This window comes from Pinus tabuliformis, chromosome 8 (genome assembly GCF_031772625.1).
Source record: "Pinus tabuliformis cultivar Carrire ecotype Pingquan chromosome 8, CPIR1, whole genome shotgun sequence".
NCBI classification, from domain to species: Eukaryota; Viridiplantae; Streptophyta; class Pinopsida; order Pinales; family Pinaceae; genus Pinus; species Pinus tabuliformis.
Window position 1 is genome coordinate 1,895,344,137 of NC_142294.1, and position 21,801 is coordinate 1,895,365,937.

The following is a 21,801-nucleotide window of genomic DNA, read 5'->3' on the forward strand; positions in this document are numbered from 1 at the left end:
AAGTGAAATAAATTTACCACATCTCTTGCATATTGAATTGCAATATTAACAACTAACCAAGTGAGCACAATGAGAATGAGATTATTGATGTTTTATAATATTTTTAATTAAAACTAATCAAATATGTATAATCATTTATATTTTTATTATAGCGGATATTGTTTATTTATTTAGAGTATTTTTTTAAAGGGACACATGTCAATTCTACATTGATCACTAACAAAATCACACTTCGGCTTCCTATAATAACTTCAAGAGTGAAAATGAAATATTTTTACCACTTTTTTTATATTGAATTGTAATATTAATAACTAATTGAGTATAATGAGAATGAGATTATTGATGTTTCATAATATTTTTAATTAAAACTAACTAAATATATATAATCATTTATATTTTTATTATAAATGATATTATTTTTTTATTTCAATTATTTTTTTTAAAGAGACTAAGTATCAACTCCACATTGAGTACTAACTCCTCTCATACTGACTTGTAGGATTTGGAAAATACACGTCTAGGTGAAATTAGCAGCCCATCAACAAACAACACTGCTAATTCTGAACTTATTGTTGGATTACATGGCATTCACAAATAAGCCCATCTGTTGTACTGGTGTGATAGATATGGACATTCTTAAACAATATCCCGATTGAATCAGAGGTGACAAAATATTGAGAAGCCATATTTCTGAATTATGAAAGCTATATTAAAGCTCATCCTGAACTTTTAGCCTGGATTTTTCAAGATTCCGTGACAATGAGTACATTGCAAGTCATATACGATGGTGCTTTACAAGTGTTTATAAATCCCAAATAAGGTTACAGAATGAAAATAGCCTTATTATACATTCAAAGACAAAACCATTTACAGCTCTTGCGCAAGTCTACCATTTACAGTTCTTGAGAAAGTCTAGAATTGCAATTTGGCTGAGCAATTCTTGAAAATTTGATCAAGTTGCAGTCATACCGATGCTGGCGGAGACGGCAAACTTGAATAATTTTCTCTGAATATAAGTTATATCTGATGGCAATGATTGAATTACCCTTCAGAGCTGCTGGAAGAAATTTTATGGTCATTGTTTAATGCCAAACGCGCAGTATGTTCTTCTAAAAATTCTTTGCTATTCATCTCCATCAATCTGCCAATCAAACAGCAAGTGAAGTGTCAACTCAGAAACAAAGAAACAAATACTCCAAGATACAAATACAAAGGCAAGGTAGAAAACATTTATAACAATTATGGAAATCAACACACATTACAGTGCGGAAGCACAACAAAAACTTCAAGCCCATTGCTTAGCAATTTATCATGAAACAAGAATAGACATCCAGCCAAAACACAAGGCTAACTACAAATGGCTCAAAAGATCGAGAGTCATTATAGCAATTGACTGATCAGAAACTACTATAGACCTCCTAGATAGCAAGCCTGATGTAAGAACTTATAAGGGAAACAGATCATACAAAAACAAATTTTAGCTTGTATTTCTATTATTCATCCAACAATAATAGCTCAAGACCATGTAATAGTATATGCCAGATGCATCTGTTCATACATCGTCCTTAAGACTATCCAGACTGTATATGCCCATTTACAATTCCAAGAATTCTATGAGGGTATTAAAACTATATTTGGAGATCAAGATCGTAATTTCAACAGTAATTCCTACCCATACAAGACTATAGAAAACTATTCGTAGCCATCACTAGCATGCCATAGTATTTTTACGAACTTATTGGAAACAACTCTCCAATTGGTGCTCATACATTGTCAAGACATCCATAAAGTAAAATCTAAAATATGTACTATGTACCTGCTAATGGTCCGATCTTTAGCAAACCCCAATTCATTGTCAACACAGAGATCTGCATCATCATTCTTTCGTGAACGCGATGATGTTCTAGGTGCAGTTTTTTTCGCTTCATCAATAGTGACAATCCGCTCAAGCAGCTCCACTGGTGATGCCTCTGCTGAACAAAGTAGCTTCGCCTTGTTCTCATACATTACCTGAAGTAGAAAATGTAAATCTTAGTAGCTGCAATCATTCTAATCAATATTTGAAAAGCTAAAAGACCATTCCGGGAAAATTTTGGAACAGCATAAGGGCTCCAAAAATTGGAGCCACTCTTCTGGCAGCAAAACTTTGCACTCCACTTCAATTTACTCATGAGAAAACAGATAATCATTTCATTTATATTATCATGTGTTGCATGTACTGCTCATGTCAAATAAGATGCCTTTCATTTATATTATCATGTGTTGCATGTACTGCTCATGTCAAATAAGATGCCTAGTGCATACTGTGTTTCTCCAGACATCTTGGAGCAAGAACTGAATATATTATTAAAGTTGTGTCACTGTTGCAGAATGCAATAGTGAAAGCACAAGAACAGCAAGAAGGATGCAAAAGGAAGAAAATGATCTCTCTTAAAAAAGAAGCAGATAACAAAAAAATGCAAAGAACTTATGGAACGTAATTATAGACTCAAGAAATAAAAAACACAGAAGGGGCATCCAATGGATTACAATGATAAACGGAGAAATTCAATATAATCATTGAGATCGTGGAAATCTGAAAGGTGCTGTTTGTACTCTGACAAGGGGAATCACATATCTATGATGACACCAAATTCAAACATGATTCCTCAGTCAATACACTAAGGGAGTAAATTGAAGAGTTCACTGACATAGGCAATAAAGATAAAAACCAAAAAATGAATTGGAAAAAGCTCAATTAAGTTTAATTTCTACAAGGTGGAATGCAAACAATTCCTAAGAATCCTTATGATAACCAGAACATTTCCCAAAGGCAGAAAAGCACCTTCTGAAGTAAACTTGTCAGCAGAGAGTATGATAACACCCTATATCTATGGTCTTATAACGTTCAAATGCAAATTTCTTTAATCACAAGAGCAAAGGAGGCAAAGAGAAAGGAACTGTAAGAATACCTAAGTAAGCAATACCTATATAAATGGTTGCAACAAACTGGGAGAATGTGATATGCCTTACAGTAGTCATGGTGTGCAATATGCATTAACAAAAACATGGCCAGATAGCAAGAGTGAGTGAAATAAAATGAAAACTTTATTCCACTGTGCCTGTAGAAATAAGGAACCTTAACTGGTCTAAATTGCAATTATTTGTTTTAAATTATAAGAGTAAAGGACTAACGTCTTGAGAGAATTTGTATTGTTAAGCCAATCTATTCTATGAACTGAGTAAGCACATTCCATAAGAGTAGAGAAAAAGAGAAGTACATCAACTAATGTGACAAAACGATATGCTGATGTCCTGTTGTGTGCTCCAAAAGTAGGTATGCCTTCCAGTGCAAGAGTATGGAAATGCTCTGGATACAGATTGGATGTGTCAACACATTGGCGGGCCAGAAATTCTAAGGAATAAAATTCTAAAACAATCCATAGAATCATAGATCCAGTGCCAGAAATTAGAATAGTAAATATCCATATTATGAATAAAGTTTCGACCCATAAAATCACATAAGTGGATATGTTAGCACCATATCAACAACAGGAGAAAGCAACTCACTGAAAAGCCCAAAATAATCTGCTGCACCCAAAGGTTTCTCACAGAGATCTTCAAACTGGAAATAAGCACAACCATTGGCTCCAAAAGGAATCTGATAAACAGAAGAAAGAAATTATATTAATGTCTAGAAAATGACAAGAATCAGTCAATCGGACTGTGCTTAGAAGTTAGAATATGATGATTATGAGAAAGAAAATGCATAGACCTACTCTTGCATGACACCAGGAAAATTAACTGGTGTAGAGTACAAACGTTTAAAGAAAGACTAAAGGTATATTCTCTAGAAATAGATTCCTAAGGATCTTCATATTTCTGTACAAACCTGTAATGTCCGTCCCATGACAACTTCAACAGTTGTTGGAGTGGCCATATATCCATTTATCAATTCTTGAAATTTTTCTTTGAGCAAACGAGAAGAATCTTTGCCACAAAAATACAATCCTTTCTGAGCCTACATAAACATAATACATTTAGAATATTAATATCATGCAAAACAGTCATTGTAAGATGGTGGACAACAATTTTAGGACAATTTACTAATGAACTCAATGCACAGAATGGCAATCTTTCTGAACTTTGTACTGCAATTTAGATTGCTATAATTGGTAAGAAAATAAGAAATGATATAATCTTGATGCATTATCTGCCCCATATGGTGGAAGCTCAACTTCCCCATTGCCAGGAACATTTGACTTTATACATGGGACCTGTGTTGTGCATTCAAGTAATCCAAGAAATCTGAAATCACAAACAATGGTTGCAAAGGTCTAGCACTAATCACTAGACTAAACCCAATTCATTGAATATGTTGTGTGACACCGATGAAAGCCCATCAACCTTGGATGTTGGGAGAGATTCAAAGATCTGTTCTAATCCAGCCAGACCCTCTTAAGCCCGGCCACTCTCTGGATGACATTATTAGGAATTGCATATGGCCCTTAACAGCTGCTGAGAAGTATACTGGCTCCCGTGACTCTAAGTCAGATTGAGTCATTGACCTCTCCCTCCTTGGTTGTAGGAATTGCTTGTTCTCTTTGCCTATTTCTGCAGGTTTCAGGGCTTTCCTCTTTAAGTTCCCTATTTTGCTACTTACTTCTCAGACTCACTGTTTTAAGGGCTACCCATTTTAGGTTCCTTTGTTGTGCTATCTGTTGTATACTTTTAGTTTAGAGTGGGTAACTCTCTTGATGTTCTTTCAAGTCCGATTGATCTATTTTGGTTATTTGTGGACATTAATATAATTTCATTTCATTGGTCGAGATTAAATCAAAAAGCACAGTAATAGACTTCAACAAACTATAACCCAAAAACAAATATCTCACATATTTCAGAGGCACAAGAACCTTACTGAAGTGAGCTTTCGATAGTCAGTGGAAGATCCAATCTCATGAACAACACATCGCTCCTGCAACAAATGAAGATGGATCAAACGATGCTTATGACAGTGATTATTGAATAAGCAAATGCCGTGCATTAGGAAATAAACATGATATTCTGAATATGAAATTTGTTTTACAAGGTTATATGCATTTCCCGCACCTTCAAAAGTGAGATGAAAGGCAAGAATAGATTCCTCTGAAGACCACCTTCATATAAATGATCAGGAGCCCTGTTGGAAGTGGAAACCAAGATCTACAACCACAGCCAAATCAAATGCCATCCAGTTAAAATACAATGAAAAGTAATATTAATTCACTATAGAAATGACTGCATTGATTCATTCCAGCAACATGGATAAGCCATTGTCACCGAACCCAAATTTGAAATGGGCAAACATGGCAGAAACGAGATATCTTCCAATATCTAAGAAAGGAGCCTGGAAGAGGAAGGCATTACAGGATAACATGATAATTGATTTAAGTTTTGATTCTTGGATAAGAGGAATGGGCATTATAAAGTGAACTTGGGCTATAACTTTCCTGTGCAGCAGTACTTCGGAAACCATCACCACAAAAGACAATGTTGAACAGAAATATGGTCATGTGCCGACATATATATTAATAATAAAAGTTGAAATCCTGGTGGGCATGCTCCTCCCCTTCATAGGGTTTGCCACAGATGTGGCTATTTATTATATTGGGTATTGTTGATGTAGCCTCCAAGCAGATTATTATAAAATGTTGGCAAGGCACCAGCAAACCCTATCCTTTGCTTAAATGTGCATAATGGGGTTGAGCTTCTTTCCATATATATATATATATATATATATATATATATATAATTGTCAATAATCATGTTGATAAGTCATGACCTTTAAATATGAAACAACCTATGAGGCCTTTTGCAAGTGCTATCAGAGCCACTTTCTTGGCTTCCAAACCAAGTCAGACCATTCAGTTCATTGGCATGCTTCAATTGGACTGTCCTATTTTCTCTAAACTACTTCCCAGCATTCATTCTTTCCCAACATCCCTCTGTTATCTGGCATGTTATTCTCCTCCACTGCCTTCCATATTTCTCTAACATTTAACCCACCAGTTTCCAGAAATTAATAAAGAAAACAATGTTGGAACCATGTCTCATTTTGAATAGTCCTAGTTCCAAATCTTAGGTGTGTGGGAAATAAGTCAATTAATGCATGAGAAGTGTATGTATGAGAGAATACATGACCAGTGCGAAATGCATGTAGCACTTGAAGTTTTCATAGCATAATCATGAGATTTATATATATTATATATATAAAGAAAGAAATCAGCCTCCCTTTTAAACCGAGGGCTAGAGTGAGGTTGTTGGTACCAGACCAGCCCACAAGTATGCTCACTTAAGAGTTCACATGGCATGAAGCCAATATAACAATATTCATAGGCACGAAGCCATTACAACAATATTTATCAAGGCATTATAGCTCATCATGTCACTAGCAGGGATTTGAAACTAGGTGGGGAAGATAACAACAATTCTGCCCAACCACCCAAGATAACCCCAATTGACTATATATATATATATATATATATATGATTTACTTGTGATAGTGAGTTTTTATTTTATATATATAAATAAATAAATTGAAAAAGAAAAAGACTCAAAATCACAAGTAAATCTCATAATTACACACACACATGCAACTTATATTCACATAATATATTTAAGGTTTAAGCAAAAACAGATTTGTATATACAAAGAAAAGTCATGTCCACATCCTCACCACTACTAGAGCAAAATAAAGCCAGAGTAGGCATACAAATAGAATCCTTTAGTATTCTTAATGAGAAGATACTATTTAGGTAAGAAATTGCATACATTCCTCTTCCCACCAAGTACAACAAAAAGAACGCAAACAACAGACCTCTTTAGCAAAATCATGCCTACATTTTCATATCAAGAATAATGCAGTGATTCTGAGATAGTGCCAGATTCCTGTGAATGAAGGATAGCTAAGTACCTGGAATCACCAAAAAGGGCAGTTCTCCAATGCAACTTGCCCTGAAATAAAACTGGAAGTTCATCCTAAATGTACTGCCAGCATTGTATGGCATGCTCACAATCCTAAAATACGTGCTTCACCATTTTCGTCTTGAGACAAACTAAACAAAGTCCAACTTTGAGTCCACTTTTGGTCAACCGGGCCTTGGTTGGCAGGCATTGGTAATGATCCAACCAAGAAAAAACCTGTAATTTATAGCATAGATGAATGAACTATAAATTGTGCGCCTTGCAAATCCACTTTTCCTCTGAATCGAAAGAAGTCCAACAAACATTCAGAATAGGAGCCAAAACATGTTTCTGATGTAACATGGAGTAGAGATTTTTTGAAATCATACTGCTGGAGCTGTCTACCAAACACTCACCTCCAATCTCTCTAAGGAGGACCCCACGTATCAATATTCAATTTAAACAAGTCCTCAGAAAGAATCAGCCCAATAATATCCTTGATGGTAAGCTTATCAAAGATTCAAAAGGCAGAAGAGCTTTCTGTCGAATTAAATGTCTCAAGTCCTCCAACATGTAACCTGAAAGTCCCACGGGTCCCTTAAAAGAAATTATCCTTCTCATTCAACCTGCAAGCTTGGAACCAAGGGAGCTATGCAATAGCTTTCAACTCCAAACTGGTTTCCAAGCCAAGTTCCAACCAACCCTGATGTCTGTAAAATTTCTTTGACCAGTTTGTTAACAAATTTCCATGCCTCCCAAATGCTTTTGAAAATGAAGAATCCAAAAACCTAGAACAAGTGGGAGGAAAAGATGATATCACACAATCCAAAAGTATCCCGTAGTTTAAACACTTGTTGACCTGAAGTAAACATGTGATACAAAAGAACCTACCACAGAGAGGAGCCACAAGGCATCTCAAAATCCACTTGGCAGCAAGAACATCACCTTATGAGGCAGCATCAATAAGACCCAGACCACCCTCCCCTTCTTGGCCATACAGCAAACATCATAGGGAACCAAAGGAAGATCTCTCCCCCCCTGTACTTAGACCAAAAACATGATCTGAGAACCTATTTCAACAGTCTGAATCGTGTCCTCTTCAGGAGGCAACAAGAAACATGTTAGACATGAGAAGCTTGGAGAATTCTCAAAACAAAGGAAGATTGCCCGAGATCCTTGAACTTCCATAATAAATCTTGTATTGGAGCTTATTGGGACACCAATCCCACATAGCCACCGTCAAGAACCCTATACTAAAGAGGATCTTGAGGTAGAATATAATCACCCCTGGCTTAATGTAATTCCAAGCTGAAGGAATACAATCAATTGCATCAAACTTCAAAGCCCACCAACGAAAAACTCATGTTCTGTTCATTGACAAATTTCCGTGAAGTTGCACAGATAGGCCTAGACTCTAGGCAGTCTTGTGCAATCTCCACCTACTCTTGATCCACCCAAATTTATAGGAGTGAATCATCTACAAAGTGGTTATTAACCATCTCATAATGGTCAAAGAGAAAAATACCTCGAATCCTTCACTAAGACCTCACAGCCTCTGATAAATACCCAGAGCATCATCAGCTGACACATAAAGATATTACGTAGGGAGTTACTAGAATCTTCTTGCTGGGAAGAATTAGAGGCTACAAATGAAAAAGGTATGAGCAAGTGTCGAGTCATGAATACTGTCAAACAACTATAAATACAAGGGAAAGAAATGGGGGAGATGGGAGAGTGGAAGTATCCAATGATTTGTAATTTAGTAGCTAGTATTATTTTAATTAATATATCTCTATTAACTCCACTTCTTCTATCTTGACAAGGAGCACCATTAAAGTTCATAGATAACTTGTTTCTTTAAGTTTCTCATCTTATTCAAAGGAGCAAAAGGAGAGATGTTGTAAGCCTCTTCTATAAGTTGAAGGCTCACTCTCCTCCCAAATCATTGTGAATTGTTAGAGATCATTATGCCATCATGAAATTATTTTCATGAAGCATTGGTGTTGACTATCGGAGTTCTATTTCTCTGTTATTCTCTATATTTTTAAAGGCATTATTGTGATAATACTGTTAAGAAATCTAGGGGCAGCTAAATTAGGTAATTTCTCTTACTTTGTCAACTGCTTGTGATGTTCTTTTACTTAACTTGATTTACTTGTAGTTAGCTTCTTCTTTAGTTGATTATTAGAGTGTTCTTTTTTCATCAAACAGCTACCAAACTACGAAGATCAATGAGACAAGAAGACACAAACTGTAGGCTGCTAGCCAAGGCCAAAAGCTCTCCTCTTGAGAGGAAAACCCACAAGATTTCTTCTCTTTTTATAGAATGTTCAGAAGACGAATTTCAAGACCTAAGTTCCTTGACAAAGACCCCTCCAAGACCAAGTCAAACCTTCCTTTGATTAGCATTTCTTCCACAAAGTCAATTCCAGTCAAACTTACTCCAATACTTCAGATTTTCGGCATGCTGCTTCAGGACTGCAATTCTGGCTTCCACTGCAGAAACCCTAGTTTGGCACATGTGAGAGAATAATGGTGAATTTCTTTTCTTTTCTCCTTCGCTTGGACAGATGCTTCTTCTCTAGCAATTCGGCTTGCAAAATAGATCTTCTTAGCACTTCAATTCAGCTTCTTATGATGAATGTAATTCAGTCTTGTTACAGTAGAGAGCATGCCCTAAATTACAGTCTGCACGTGTGAGAGATGGTGGCCCAAAAACTCAAAATTTGCTTTCACCTTTTGTTTCCTTGTATCTCCTTCTTCTTTGCTGATTTTTGTGTTTTCTTCTTCCTTGATCGAACTTGATTGATGCCTTCTACAAATGAGGTCGAGCTCTTTTTATATAGGCTTCTTCATGGTGGTCGAATAGCTGTTCATGAGGCCAACTTATCACTGCTAGAAGGCCGACTTCTCTTATGCAGGCCAACTTGTCTTGGAGGGTGACTTTGACACAACTTATGACTCAATTAATTTCTCTTGACATAATACAATATGCCCAATAGGGTCTTACATATATAACAATGACTCAGTAGACTTCTTAACTCAATGACAAAAACTAGAAGCACTCAATGGATGCTTGACCTACAAATAAAATAACCTTGAGCATGAAACCCATGCTTCAAAATAATAATAATTAAAAAAAAAATATCTTTTCATCAAATACATAAAATCATGATTTCATTAGACATTATGAAGACCGAACCTAGTTACACATTTCAACAAATACAAGACTACTACGATTGATCCATTGAAGGGAAACATTGTCACTTGGAAGGGGACATCGAGAGCTTATTCTCTCACTCTCTCTTTTATTCATTCACCAAGCATTAATCATCCTTGTTAGGCAATACCCTGAATGGTTTCTTAGCAAGGGTTTTTATTTAAATCCATGACATAGTTGATCTTGTGGTTGACGGTTGTTGATGAGACTAGCTTAGGCCTAAGTGTCTAGGCATGTGGAAGTCGCCTAATTGAATTTTAACCTTAGCAATTATTTTAATTATTAAAGTAATTGACTTTTATAAGATAAAGTCAGTTAATATGATGAAATGCAAAGGTTATTTGCATTAGTGAATTATATGAATCCCAACCATTGATCTCAAGTGACGTTGAGATTTGATGTCAACCGTCAATCATTTTGAAGATTAGGGTTTTGAATTTAGTCAACAAAAACTTATAAAAGGAAGGCTAGGCTAAGGGAGAAGACATGCCTTTCAGCACAACACACAATGAGATAGTGAGATCTCAGTGATTGGGTGAAGGAGGAATTTCATCCAAGTGTGCAAGGTTCGAGGAAGAGTGCAAGGGGCAACAAGTGAAGGATGCAGATAAGCCAACAGATCGAAGGACATGTCAACAATTTGATCAATTGGATCATTTCCAAGTTATTATTGTATTGGTATTTTTCCTCAAAGGGCCATTATCCCAGAAAGGGAGCCCTTTCTATAGATTATCATTGTTAATGAAACAAAAAAAATCTTGGGTACATGTAAATGAGATTGGTGTGATCATTTTGCTTCCATTGTTATATTTTATTTACATATTAAAATCTCAGTCGTTGTTATAGGGAAAAGTGTCTATTTAGAACTGCTCTATCCCACTAAGGTGTGACAGCTGCCTTAGAAACAAACAGAGAAAAACTACTTTTGTTTTTCCTTTATGGATTATAGATAGAGAGGAACAGAAAGACCAACCTCTGTCTTGCGCTAATCCTTCAATTCGATCCCTCTCTTCTTTGATAGTCCTCAGCTACCTGCTCCCTTGCACGCCCAGCTTCACAAAGTACCTGTAAGATCACAGAAGCATAGCACTATACAAAGACATGGATCTATAATCATAAACAATCTAGGATCAGATATAAATTGACCATACAAATGTAACCAGCATCAATGATACAAAAGCATGGAGGAAAACTCAAATAGTTTTTATTGATAAACAAGAAAAGAGCCAAGAGGAGTTACAACCAGTTGTTCCGACCCAGCATCAACCTCCCAGCAAAGAAGCCCCTCTTCACCTCAAACAAAGCTTAGATCACCCAACAATCTGATGTTTGTCTCAGAAAACCAACAGCAATTCCTTACAATATGCAAAATTCCAGCCTCTGGATCTCTGGGATGAGGGATCCATATATAGATATCTGTAAGGGGGATGAGTCAGCTTGTGATTTGATTAGTGTCTTCTCTCTGATAGTTCTTACTTCCACTTGGAGACTGAGGGCTTCTTACTCATCCTTGGTCGAATTCAGTGAGGCAAGTGTCACAGGAGAAGATTCTGGAAGCTTCCATTGCCTCTCCACCTCGCGGAATGACACTGCCATTTGTCATTTCTCGCCCATCGCACCCCACAGAAGGGACTTTTGAAATGCAACGCACCCTCACAGTGTATTTGGGTGAGATGCAACGCACCTAGCCAGTGGAGCAGTTGCAATGATCCTGTTTTGACCAATTCTGAGCAGTTTCTCATGGAGAACTTCTGGGAGAAGCTGTAATCTGTTGACCTTGTTCCTTTAGGGGTTAGAACAACACTTTTAGGGACTTAGGAGCCCTTGGTTTATGGACATTTCATGCTTGGGGTTGTAGGGCCCAAAAATGTCTATAACAGTTGCCCCCTAAAGTATGAGGCCGTTAATCTTTTGGTGTCGGGTGAAATGCTTTATTATGAGGATCTGAAGTTCTTTCAATGCTGGGAGGAGACCTGTAATAAGATACAATACAATACATTATTTTCATACTGTTCTCATGATCTAGCTGAGGCGGGCATTCCCATGCTTAGCTTTATAAATTCATTTTCATGTACATAGGACAGACAATCGTCTGAGTATAGATTGATGATTCTGGTAGAGCCATCATCCTTTTGATAGGATGATTATTTGTGTTGCAATGATGTACATTTAATGTCTTTATTTCCCTGAATATATATCGCAGCCCGGATGGATGAAACTAGATTCGGGGTCTTCAATCTCGTCCGATCTTCACTGAAAGTACAAGTCGATCCATGTGAGAAATGTTCTGAAGTCGAACATGGAAAGACATCGCTTGTTTACCAGTCAATGATGTAAACTATTAACAAGCACGAGAGGAATCACCGATAATGATAATGACCCTCAAGGTACTGCAGTACAATTCATGTGGTGTGAATAAAGGACTTGGCGTCAAACACCACGTAAAATCTTTCGGTCGAAGGCCATTGATGTAAACCTATCGCCGGAAGTGAGAAACTTGCCATTGAGGCATGCAAGCTTCAAAGTACTGAATGGGGTGTTCCTAGATCAACTTCTTGGATAATGAGCTGATGTCGACAAGAAGTGATCCGTCACAAGAGGGCCTTAATGAATCCCACATCAATGACACGGAACGGAGTAAATGATTTTAATGGAGGTGAAAACGATCTGGTGATATAAGGTTCAGGGTGGCGGTCATGAAATAATGGAGTATAATGTATGGTAGTGGGTGAGACACAGGTGAATTCTCTGAATGACTTCTCTTGAACATATCGGCGACACTGATGTGATGGATTGGTAGCATTAACCCCAAATGTGGATGGTATGGCGTGACCATGGTGATGTGACCGGTGAATGAAACAACCCAACCCGACTCGGACACGGAGCGGAAGCGTCATGTTCAAGAGCGACTTGCTACCAACAAAGTTTCTTTGAGTTTTCTTCCCAATTTTCCCCAGTCATTGCTGACCAGTACCTCTTTATTTTTGTCAAGCTTGAGGAGGATAACATATGCTTTTTCTATAATTTGCCCTTCGGGCAAACCCATCGCTATGTTTTAACGAGCCTAGCGATAGTGAAACTCGTTCTCGGCTATAGACAAGTTTGTCGCTATTAATCTTTTTAACGAGTTTAACGACAAAGATAACTCGGTCCTTTTCAATTTTAGAGAGTTTGAAAAGGAACGTAAAGGTAACTCCAAAATTCCTTTTTCGTCATCTAATCCCTTAAGTCCGAAAAAGTATAAAACAATACAGAAGGGATGGATTTTCGATACTTTTAACGAGTCGAACAAAACAAGCGCTCGATCTTTTTGTGTAATAATCCCTCAAGTCCAAAAAGATTAAAATCTAGAGGAGGGATAGCACTTCCTGTCCCTTTAACGAGCTGGAGAGGCCAATGGCTCGGCAATCTTTTCATATTTTACGAGTCAGTTGAAAAGAGCTTAAAGGAGACTCATCTTTTGAGGAACGAGTGATAAAATGGGTAGCAGCTGATTCCAGGTAAGGGTTGGAATTTTCCAATCACCGCAGTGTCACAAGGATGGCTAGTGAAATCACTCTTCGTAGCTGTTCCTCAAAATGGGTAAACAATCAAATGGAGGTGAATGATCGGCCAATGAAAAAGTGGAGGTGACGGTGCAAACACGACCAAGGCTTTAACGACTGAGTTACTACATTCACGATGGTTATTTACCGGGGAATAGTTCATTTTTTAACGAGCTTAAACGCGGGGGAAACATTTGCTCATGTCTTATGTTTATTTTTTAACGAGCTTGAACTATGTGCTAAAACTGCTCGATGCGGGTTTATTTTTTAACGAGCTTGAACCCTGCAGTAACACTGCTCGTGGCGGGTTTATTTTTTAACGAGCTTGAACCCTGTGGTAACACTGCTCGTGATAAGTTTGCATGCCCCCAGCATAATAACGCAAATCGAGGTGCATGCCCCCCAAGCTTCATTGCATTCAACTCGGTGGTTGGAATGAAGGTTTACCTTTGAGATTTGGAAAGGGGATTTGTTTCATTTTTTAATGAGGTTGACACAGTAAAAGAACTATCCTCACGACTCCTTGTTTCATTTTTTAACGAGGTCGACACGAGATAAGAACCGTCCTCGGAATCCATCGTATTTACAGTATTTGATAGAAAATCAAAAACTGATGGATGATTAAGGTTGCTGGAATAATCTTCATGGTAATTTGGAAGATGGGAGCGATGGTGGTAATCTTCCCATGGTGCCTCTCCTAACATCATTGATTGAATGATTTCTTTGTCTGTAGAATGTACATGCGACCAAGGATCTGAAGAGGTGTCATATTCCTTAGACCTATCTATCCAAACACTCGATGAGCGTTGATTTGGGTTTGCCCCCCAAGCCAAGAAAATTGATTGCTACAATATTTCTAAAATGGCGATGATCCATGCTAACAAAATGTTTAGGAATCTTCCGAATCCATTAGATATAGAAGATTTCATATTGCAGGTTTCCACTGTGGCCACTTCCGCCAGATTACTCGGAGGCGGTAGGGAAAAAGTACCCATTAAGGTAGGGTCTTTTAGGAGAGCTACTCCGATATTTTGAAGCGAATGATTGCTTCCATGGATCATTGGAATGCTTCCCGTGACTTGTGAACTGTTGGGGAGAAATGTTTGTTGGTCGACGATTGTAATTCTTCCTTGGAAGGGAAATGCAATCTTCCTGAAATAGGTCGACACAACAGCCGCCATAGCATATATCCATGGTCTTCCTAGTAGGATGTTGTAATCAAGATTTTCATCGATGACTTCAACGTCTATTTCTACCGTTTTCCCTCCTAGTTCAACTTTCAATTTACTTAGAATACCATATGGGGTATATGTCCTTCCGTCGAATGCTTTTAATGTCATCGAAGATCGCGACAAGGTTGGAGATCCTAAAGTTTTCCAGCAACTCATCGACATAATGCATGTAGATGCTCCCTCATCAATAATTGTTCGATGAACAGTTTTGTTGAGGGTTTTCACTTGAACAAGGAAAGCTAGTTGAGCTGGTAATTGAGGATTGTATCCTTTATGGTTGAAGGATACAAGATTGGAATCCTTTGGGTCTATCCCACCAATGGCTGATAATAAAGCTTGCCTTTTGGATGGGAAATTCTGTAGTACTTCAAGAGTCGACATAGCGGATGGCAATTGGGCCAAGTCTTCCACTATATTATAATGTTGTGCCGCTCTAGCGCGGGGATTAAATGTCGACTTGTGTACTACTCCTTTTGGCGGTTTTATTGTCAATTCAGGAATGATGGGCGACGCAACTTCTGTCGAAGTTGTTGTCGAACTACTAGGTTGAGCTTTATCCTTGTTGTTCGACAGCTGTGGATTCCCATAATCTTTGTTCCTTGTTGATATCAAAGCATCATTTTGCTGTTTTGAAACCGACAACATTAGCACTTGAGACCTATGTCACACCGTTCGAGTTCGAATTCGAGTTCGACAACGATTAGGTTCGATTCAGGTTCGAATTTTCCGATCAGGTTCGAATGAGGTTCGGCATTAGGTTCGACTATACATATTTTTCAATATATATATATATATATATATATATATATATGACAAAATAATAGAAAATTCAAAATCGATCCATAAACAGTATTTGTCAGGATTTTGGGAAGTTATTCTTGAGTATCTGCCAACAATCTATTCTGTTTGCAATAACTTAATGGAGCTGAACTTCAACGATGCTGTTATAACTTATGGTCATAACTTATGGTCCGAAGGTGAAACTGAAATTGAAATTACATTAAATAACAGCAGTAAGGTCATCCAAGTACACCACCGCCATCTTATATTATTCATGCCTTCCATCTATCTTCCCAATAAATATCTCTAGTGAGTAGCAGAGATTAGAGACAGCGGCACTAAATGGTATATAACCAGAGAAGACGGAATGAAACATTATCTCATATATAATTATTTTATATATATATATAGATATAATTATTTACTTATATTTTTATGGCAATATTTTCTCAACACTATATATATATATAACAATATTTTTTCAACACTAAACTCTAAAGCTGTAAACCATTCTTTCATCTTGTCATCGTCATCGTATAATAAAATTAGCAATATTTTGTATTTGAAAATTTAAATCAAAATTTAAGATATATATGTATAAATTATTTTTTATATAATAATTAACGTTATTTTCTAACATCACCGAGGCTCTAAAACACAACACGCTTAATTAAACTATAAAACTTTAACCAGAGTAAAGTCAGCATAGTAGATTCAGTGGGTCATAGCTTCACCATTACAAACAGTAGCATGACGTACGTAATTCCATTGCTCGCTTCCCACGGAACATAGTTTATTGAATCTTTCGTCTCCCATGGAATCCCTTCGGGTTCGAGTTGGTTGTGCATCGAAAACTTAATTATAGGATCCAAAATAGTTACACCAGCACAGTTAAACAGCTAGGCAGCCGCAGCAATGAAATTATTAACACATAATTGGAAACGGAATGAGAAACAGGCTGGGAAGCGATGAAGAAAACCGATGTGCGACCCAAAACTGCCAAAAAAAAACCATCGAACCTCAAAAAAACCGCTGAAATTGGCCTTAAAGTACGTTCAGGTTCGATCTTCAAATTCGATTTTTCAGGTTCGATTTTCAAGTTCGATCAGGTTCGATTAGGTTCGATTAGGTTCGAATTCGTTCAGGTTCGCCGATCAGGTTCGACTTTCAGGTTCGGCGAACCTGAACGAATTTCAAATTTTTTTTTCAGGTTCGGCGAATTTCGAACCTGAACCTTCAGGTTCGCCGAACCCTGTGACATAGCTTGAGACGGGGAAGCATTTCCACTTTCAACCAGATTTGTTCCCGGATTTGGAAACGGATCAATTAACACTGCGGAGGTTTTTGAATTCTTGAAGAATTTCTTAACCTCAGCTCTGTGTGGACAACTTGCGGTCCAATGATCCTCATCGCATATAAGGCATGGATTTTTTGGTTTCCTATCTCCGGGAGGGTTTGAAGAAGATTTCTCAGGTGATGATTCCTCCTGTTTCTTCTTCTTCCCTTTGCCTTTTTTCTTGCTCCCTGGTTGTTTGGTTTCTTTGCCTTTATCTGTTGATACGGCATTTACTTCCGAAGCAAGAAGTTCATCTTTTGCATTTTGACTTGAAATCTTACGAGCCTTTTTGGATGTAGCCTTTGTCGATTTCGTGTCTGTTGTGCCAATCACGCCATCGCCGGCATGAGAGTCATTGTTCGATTTAGGAGGAGGAGGAATTGAGAATTCCGGTCTAGGGGCGTCAGGTATTTTATCGTAGAGCATGCCGGACTGAGTGTAAATCAAGTCCAGATATTGCGCACGAGCGATAACTTGCTCTTCTGTTACGACTCCCCCCTTTGCCACATCTTCCGCTATGGAAGGCAGTAATGACTTGATAAACCATTCAGCTAAGAGCTGATCGGGGACATACGTTTTTACCATTCTACGACGACGTCGCCACTCATGTATATGATCAGATATGTGAGTGGTCGTTGTCTGTTTGAAGTTGGTAAGAAGTTCTGTTCCCGTTTCGTACCTTATTGGTAACTGAAAATGGGTTAAAAAGGTTGTGGCTAAGGTACTGAAGTTGTCGAACGAAGCTCTAGGCAATTCGATGTACCATTTTGCCGCCGGACCCGTTAACGTCCTCTGAAAGAGGCGAAGTCTTATCGAATCATCATTTAGGGTGTTTGATGAACACCATAGATGAAAGGTCATCACATGATTCGACGGATCTTCACCCGGATTTCCATTAAATTTAGGAATATCTGATGGAAGTTTATGCGGAATCGCTGGCCACCAAGGGGCATAAGCGATTGGATCGTTTGTTAACCGATTTAAATCAGGTAACTCTAAAGTTGCCACAAAGGGTAACTGTTGATTCAGGTTAGGTGAAGCATATCCAGGATAAGATGGGATTGCCTGAGCAGTTGGTCTTTGCATACCGGCATAATGCATTTGATGCTGGTAACTTTGGTAAGGTTGGTGGGCATGACCATTGTAAAATGGTTGATTTTGACCATTTTGAATATACAGCTGTCCACTATTTGCAAAGATTTGTTGCTCAGAACCATGGTATACTTGTTGGAATTGCGGTTGATGGTATTGTACTAGCCATGGTTGTGAAGCCATGTGCTGTTGACCGATACTAACAGTTTGACCAAGATGAGGGGTAATTGTACCCGTCTGAACCTGTGTCATTCCACCAGTCGGCGATTGTGTTTGAGTCGCAGGGTCAAGGGGCTGTTGCATTACAACCTGAGAAACCTGAGGTTGGCATACAACAAGCAGCGCTTGAACTTGCGATACCGTCACAATAGCTGGCGTAGTTGGTATATTTGACATAGGTAAGCATTGTTGCATCGAATATACAACTCTTGGTTGTTGAGGTAGTATTGGTACCCAACCGCTTGAGGTAATTCCAGTATAACCTGAATGTTGTTGTGAACTCCCGTATGGATACCCTCCCGGAGGGGATAATGAAGGGGTATACTGCCCCCCATACGGTGGTAATCCAGAACTCAAGGGAATTGTTTGCCCTTGGGGGCCGGACTGCCCAAATTGACCTCCAAATGGATCAATTTGTTGAGACTCAACATAAGAGTTTCCGGATATTATTCTGGATGAACAAACAGGAACAGACCATACTGTCGAAATGGCCCCTGAGTGGGCTCCTTCTAGCGGTTGAGAGCTAGTCGGGACAGATGGTATACCGGCGAACATTATCGGAGTGATAGCAGGGAGTTCTACCGTCACTGTGTCAGACGACACAGTCCTAGATGTTGACGGTTGTTCAGACATTTGTAGTCTATCCAAAAGATTACCTAGCGATTCTACAGGAGCTTCCACTGGTGGTAGACTAACTTCTGATGAAGAAGGATATAGAGTGATCCCGACTCCAAATTGCGATGGAGTACTTGTTGGAGGATCTTCCACAATTTCTTCTATGGTAATCAGACCAGGTGGAAGGGGAAGACCGTCAGGTCCGTAGAATATTTCTGGTGCCGAAGAAGGTATGGAATCGGCAGCAACAGATGTTTGAAGAGCAAGACTCTCCGAACCGGTTGAAAATGGAACTAGTTCGGTAACACAAGTGTTTACTCTCAGACTAAGATCAGTATCACTGTCCTTCTGTGGCTGCTGATCTTCTTCTATAGAGGCAGGGGTTCCAGAAATGTTTGGAGTAACTGGAGTCTCTGATGTTGTTGGAACACTTGTTCTAACTTTAACAGGAGATTTGGAACCAGTTAAACGAGTTTGCTTTGTCCGTACTGGCTTCGATTTCGGAGACAAAGACGGTTGACTCGTAAGCCTCCGCGAACAACGGGGTTTCAATTGACTTTCTTCCACGATTGCGGATTACTCGATCAACTAAAATAAAGGGGAAGTATGTTTCCGAATTAAATGAATTTTAGACGCTTTGACACAACTTGTTTTTTCAATTTTTAAGAGTCGAGAAAAAACAAAAGATGACTCTAGTCTCCTTCGATTTTTAATGAGCCTGAAGTGACAAGTGCTCAGATGGACCTTTTCTATTAAGGAATCTGAAAAGGAACGAAAGGGACTGCTCTGGAAATCTAGGTAGAGGGATTACCAAACCAATCGCAAAACTGTAGAATACTTTTTACGGTACGGTAGTCAATCTTCCCAAATGCTGTGTTCAGTGCATTGCGATCGATAGGGCGGCAGACACGGCTTCCTATGGATAAAGGATTAAGCCTATTGGGGTCTCCCAAAATATACTCGACGGTACGTGGGAGCACAAGTCCGTACTGGCACTTATCGTCTCAAAGTGGAGGAATCACCCAACCATCAGTGAGAACAACAGTTACCAGGCTTTACGACGCCAGAATACGTCTCTAGCCTAGACTTCTAAATGTTGTGCGTTAAGTTCCAAAGCGTTGTTAGATTCATTGAATTTATTTTAAGTTGATCTTGTTTATGAAGTTTGCCTTTTGGGTTCACCACGAGATGTAGATGTAATTCCTAAAATGCAATCTAAGATGATAAACAAACTTTTTATCTTCTTTATGCAATGAAAATCCTAGCTACTAGGGAAAAGAAAGACAGAATCTTTTCACAAAGAGCAAAGAGCACACTCTAAATGCACTTTCCTAAATCAAGCCAATCAGACTGTCTATATGCAAATGCACATGCATGTATTTGTTTTCGACTTTCTTAATATATGAATGCTAAAAAGAAAGTTGATGCACAAATCTGAATTTCTTTTCAAGCGACAAATATCAACAAGCTTCTTTCGAAATCAAAAAATGGAGACGATTACAACACCTTACGATTTTGAAACGAATACTTGTTCTCGACACTAGAAAATTACAAATTCAGACCAAAAGCAATAGTAACAGGATAATCGACCATCAACAGCAATCAAACTCTTTCCTACGATCGAAATTGACACTTGCGACAGATTCAAATCAAAGGACGACAATACAATTACGCTACTTTTGCAAAGGAGAACTGTAAACGACTCAACAAACACACAAAAACATCTACAGTTCTTTTGTACAAAGGAGGCGGAATAAAAGTAAGGAAAAGGGGTTTCAAACAGACATATACTGATCACAGGCAGCAAAATTCAGGAATAGAACTAGAAAGAATGAATCACAGAAGCCACAACTGCACAGAGCTAGTTTGATCAGCGCACCTATAACACAGAGAATCTGAAATGCAGCGCAGGTTGCCCACTTGGGAAGTGCGCTGAAATTCAGAATCTCTGAACAGTACCTGCGCTGGGCCAGAAACGAGACTCTGTTCGGGTTCCGGGTCACAGTTTGCAGTTCAGTTCTTGGGTTTTGGCCGAGCAAAAAGCAATCAGTAATGCAACAATCAGGGGTAGATCTAAGGAGGATCTAAGAGCTATCACAAGGGCAATCAGATAGTTTCTGAATCAGTTATTTAAATCATAAACAGATCCAGTAGATGGATTGAAGTAGCAGTTGTCTACTTTGCATTTGTTATGGCAAATGCAGTTCGAATGCTACTCGTAAGTTTATGAAACAAACAATAAAGAATGATAAACAAACAAACTAATTAGCTCCCCAGTGGAGTCGCCATTTTGTTACAGGGAAAAGTGTCTATTTAGAACTGCTCTATCCCACTAAGGTGTGACAGCTGCCTTAGAAACAAACAGAGAAAAACTACTTTTGTTTTTCCTTTATGGATTATAGATAGAGAGGAACAGAAAGACCAACCTCTGTCTTGTGCTGATCCTTCAATTCGATCCCTCTCTTCTTTGATAGTCCTCAGCTACCTGCTCCCTTGCACGCCCAGCTTCACAAAGTACCTGTAAGATCACAGAAGCATAGCACTATACAAAGACACGGATCTATAATCATAAACAATCTAGGATCAGATATAAATTGACCATACAAATGTAACCAGCACATCAATGATACAAAAGCATGGAGGAAAACTCAAATAGTTTTTATTGATAAACAAGAAAAGAGCCAGGAGGAGTTACAACCAGTTGTTCCGACCCAGCATCAACCTCCCAGCAAAGAAGCCCCTCTTCACCTCAAACAAAGCTTAGATCACCCAACAATCTGATGTTTGTCTCAGAAAACCAACAGCAATTCCTTACAATATGCAAAATTCCAGCCTCTGGAT

General features: G+C 38.4%; 1 protein-coding gene across 5 annotated transcripts in view; it reads right to left on the reverse strand.

Annotated features, from left to right (window-relative positions):
* Positions 1–555: 555 nt before the first annotated feature.
* Positions 556–21,801, reverse strand: part of LOC149243961 (uncharacterized) — a 181,368-nt gene continuing 160,122 nt past the window's right edge. For all 5 annotated transcript variants that reach the window (XM_089374686.1, XM_089374684.1, XM_089374685.1 and 2 more), the window contains exons 9-15: positions 5,089–5,181; positions 4,898–4,954; positions 3,872–4,000; positions 3,550–3,640; positions 3,261–3,349; positions 1,817–2,010; positions 556–1,141 (exon numbers count right to left, since the gene is read on the reverse strand). In XM_089374686.1, the coding sequence (XP_089230812.1) occupies positions 1,042–1,141; positions 1,817–2,010; positions 3,261–3,349; positions 3,550–3,640; positions 3,872–4,000; positions 4,898–4,954; positions 5,089–5,181 (753 nt within the window). In that variant the 3' untranslated portion in view covers positions 556–1,041. The remainder of the gene's footprint in view (positions 1,142–1,816; positions 2,011–3,260; positions 3,350–3,549; positions 3,641–3,871; positions 4,001–4,897; positions 4,955–5,088; positions 5,182–21,801) is intronic.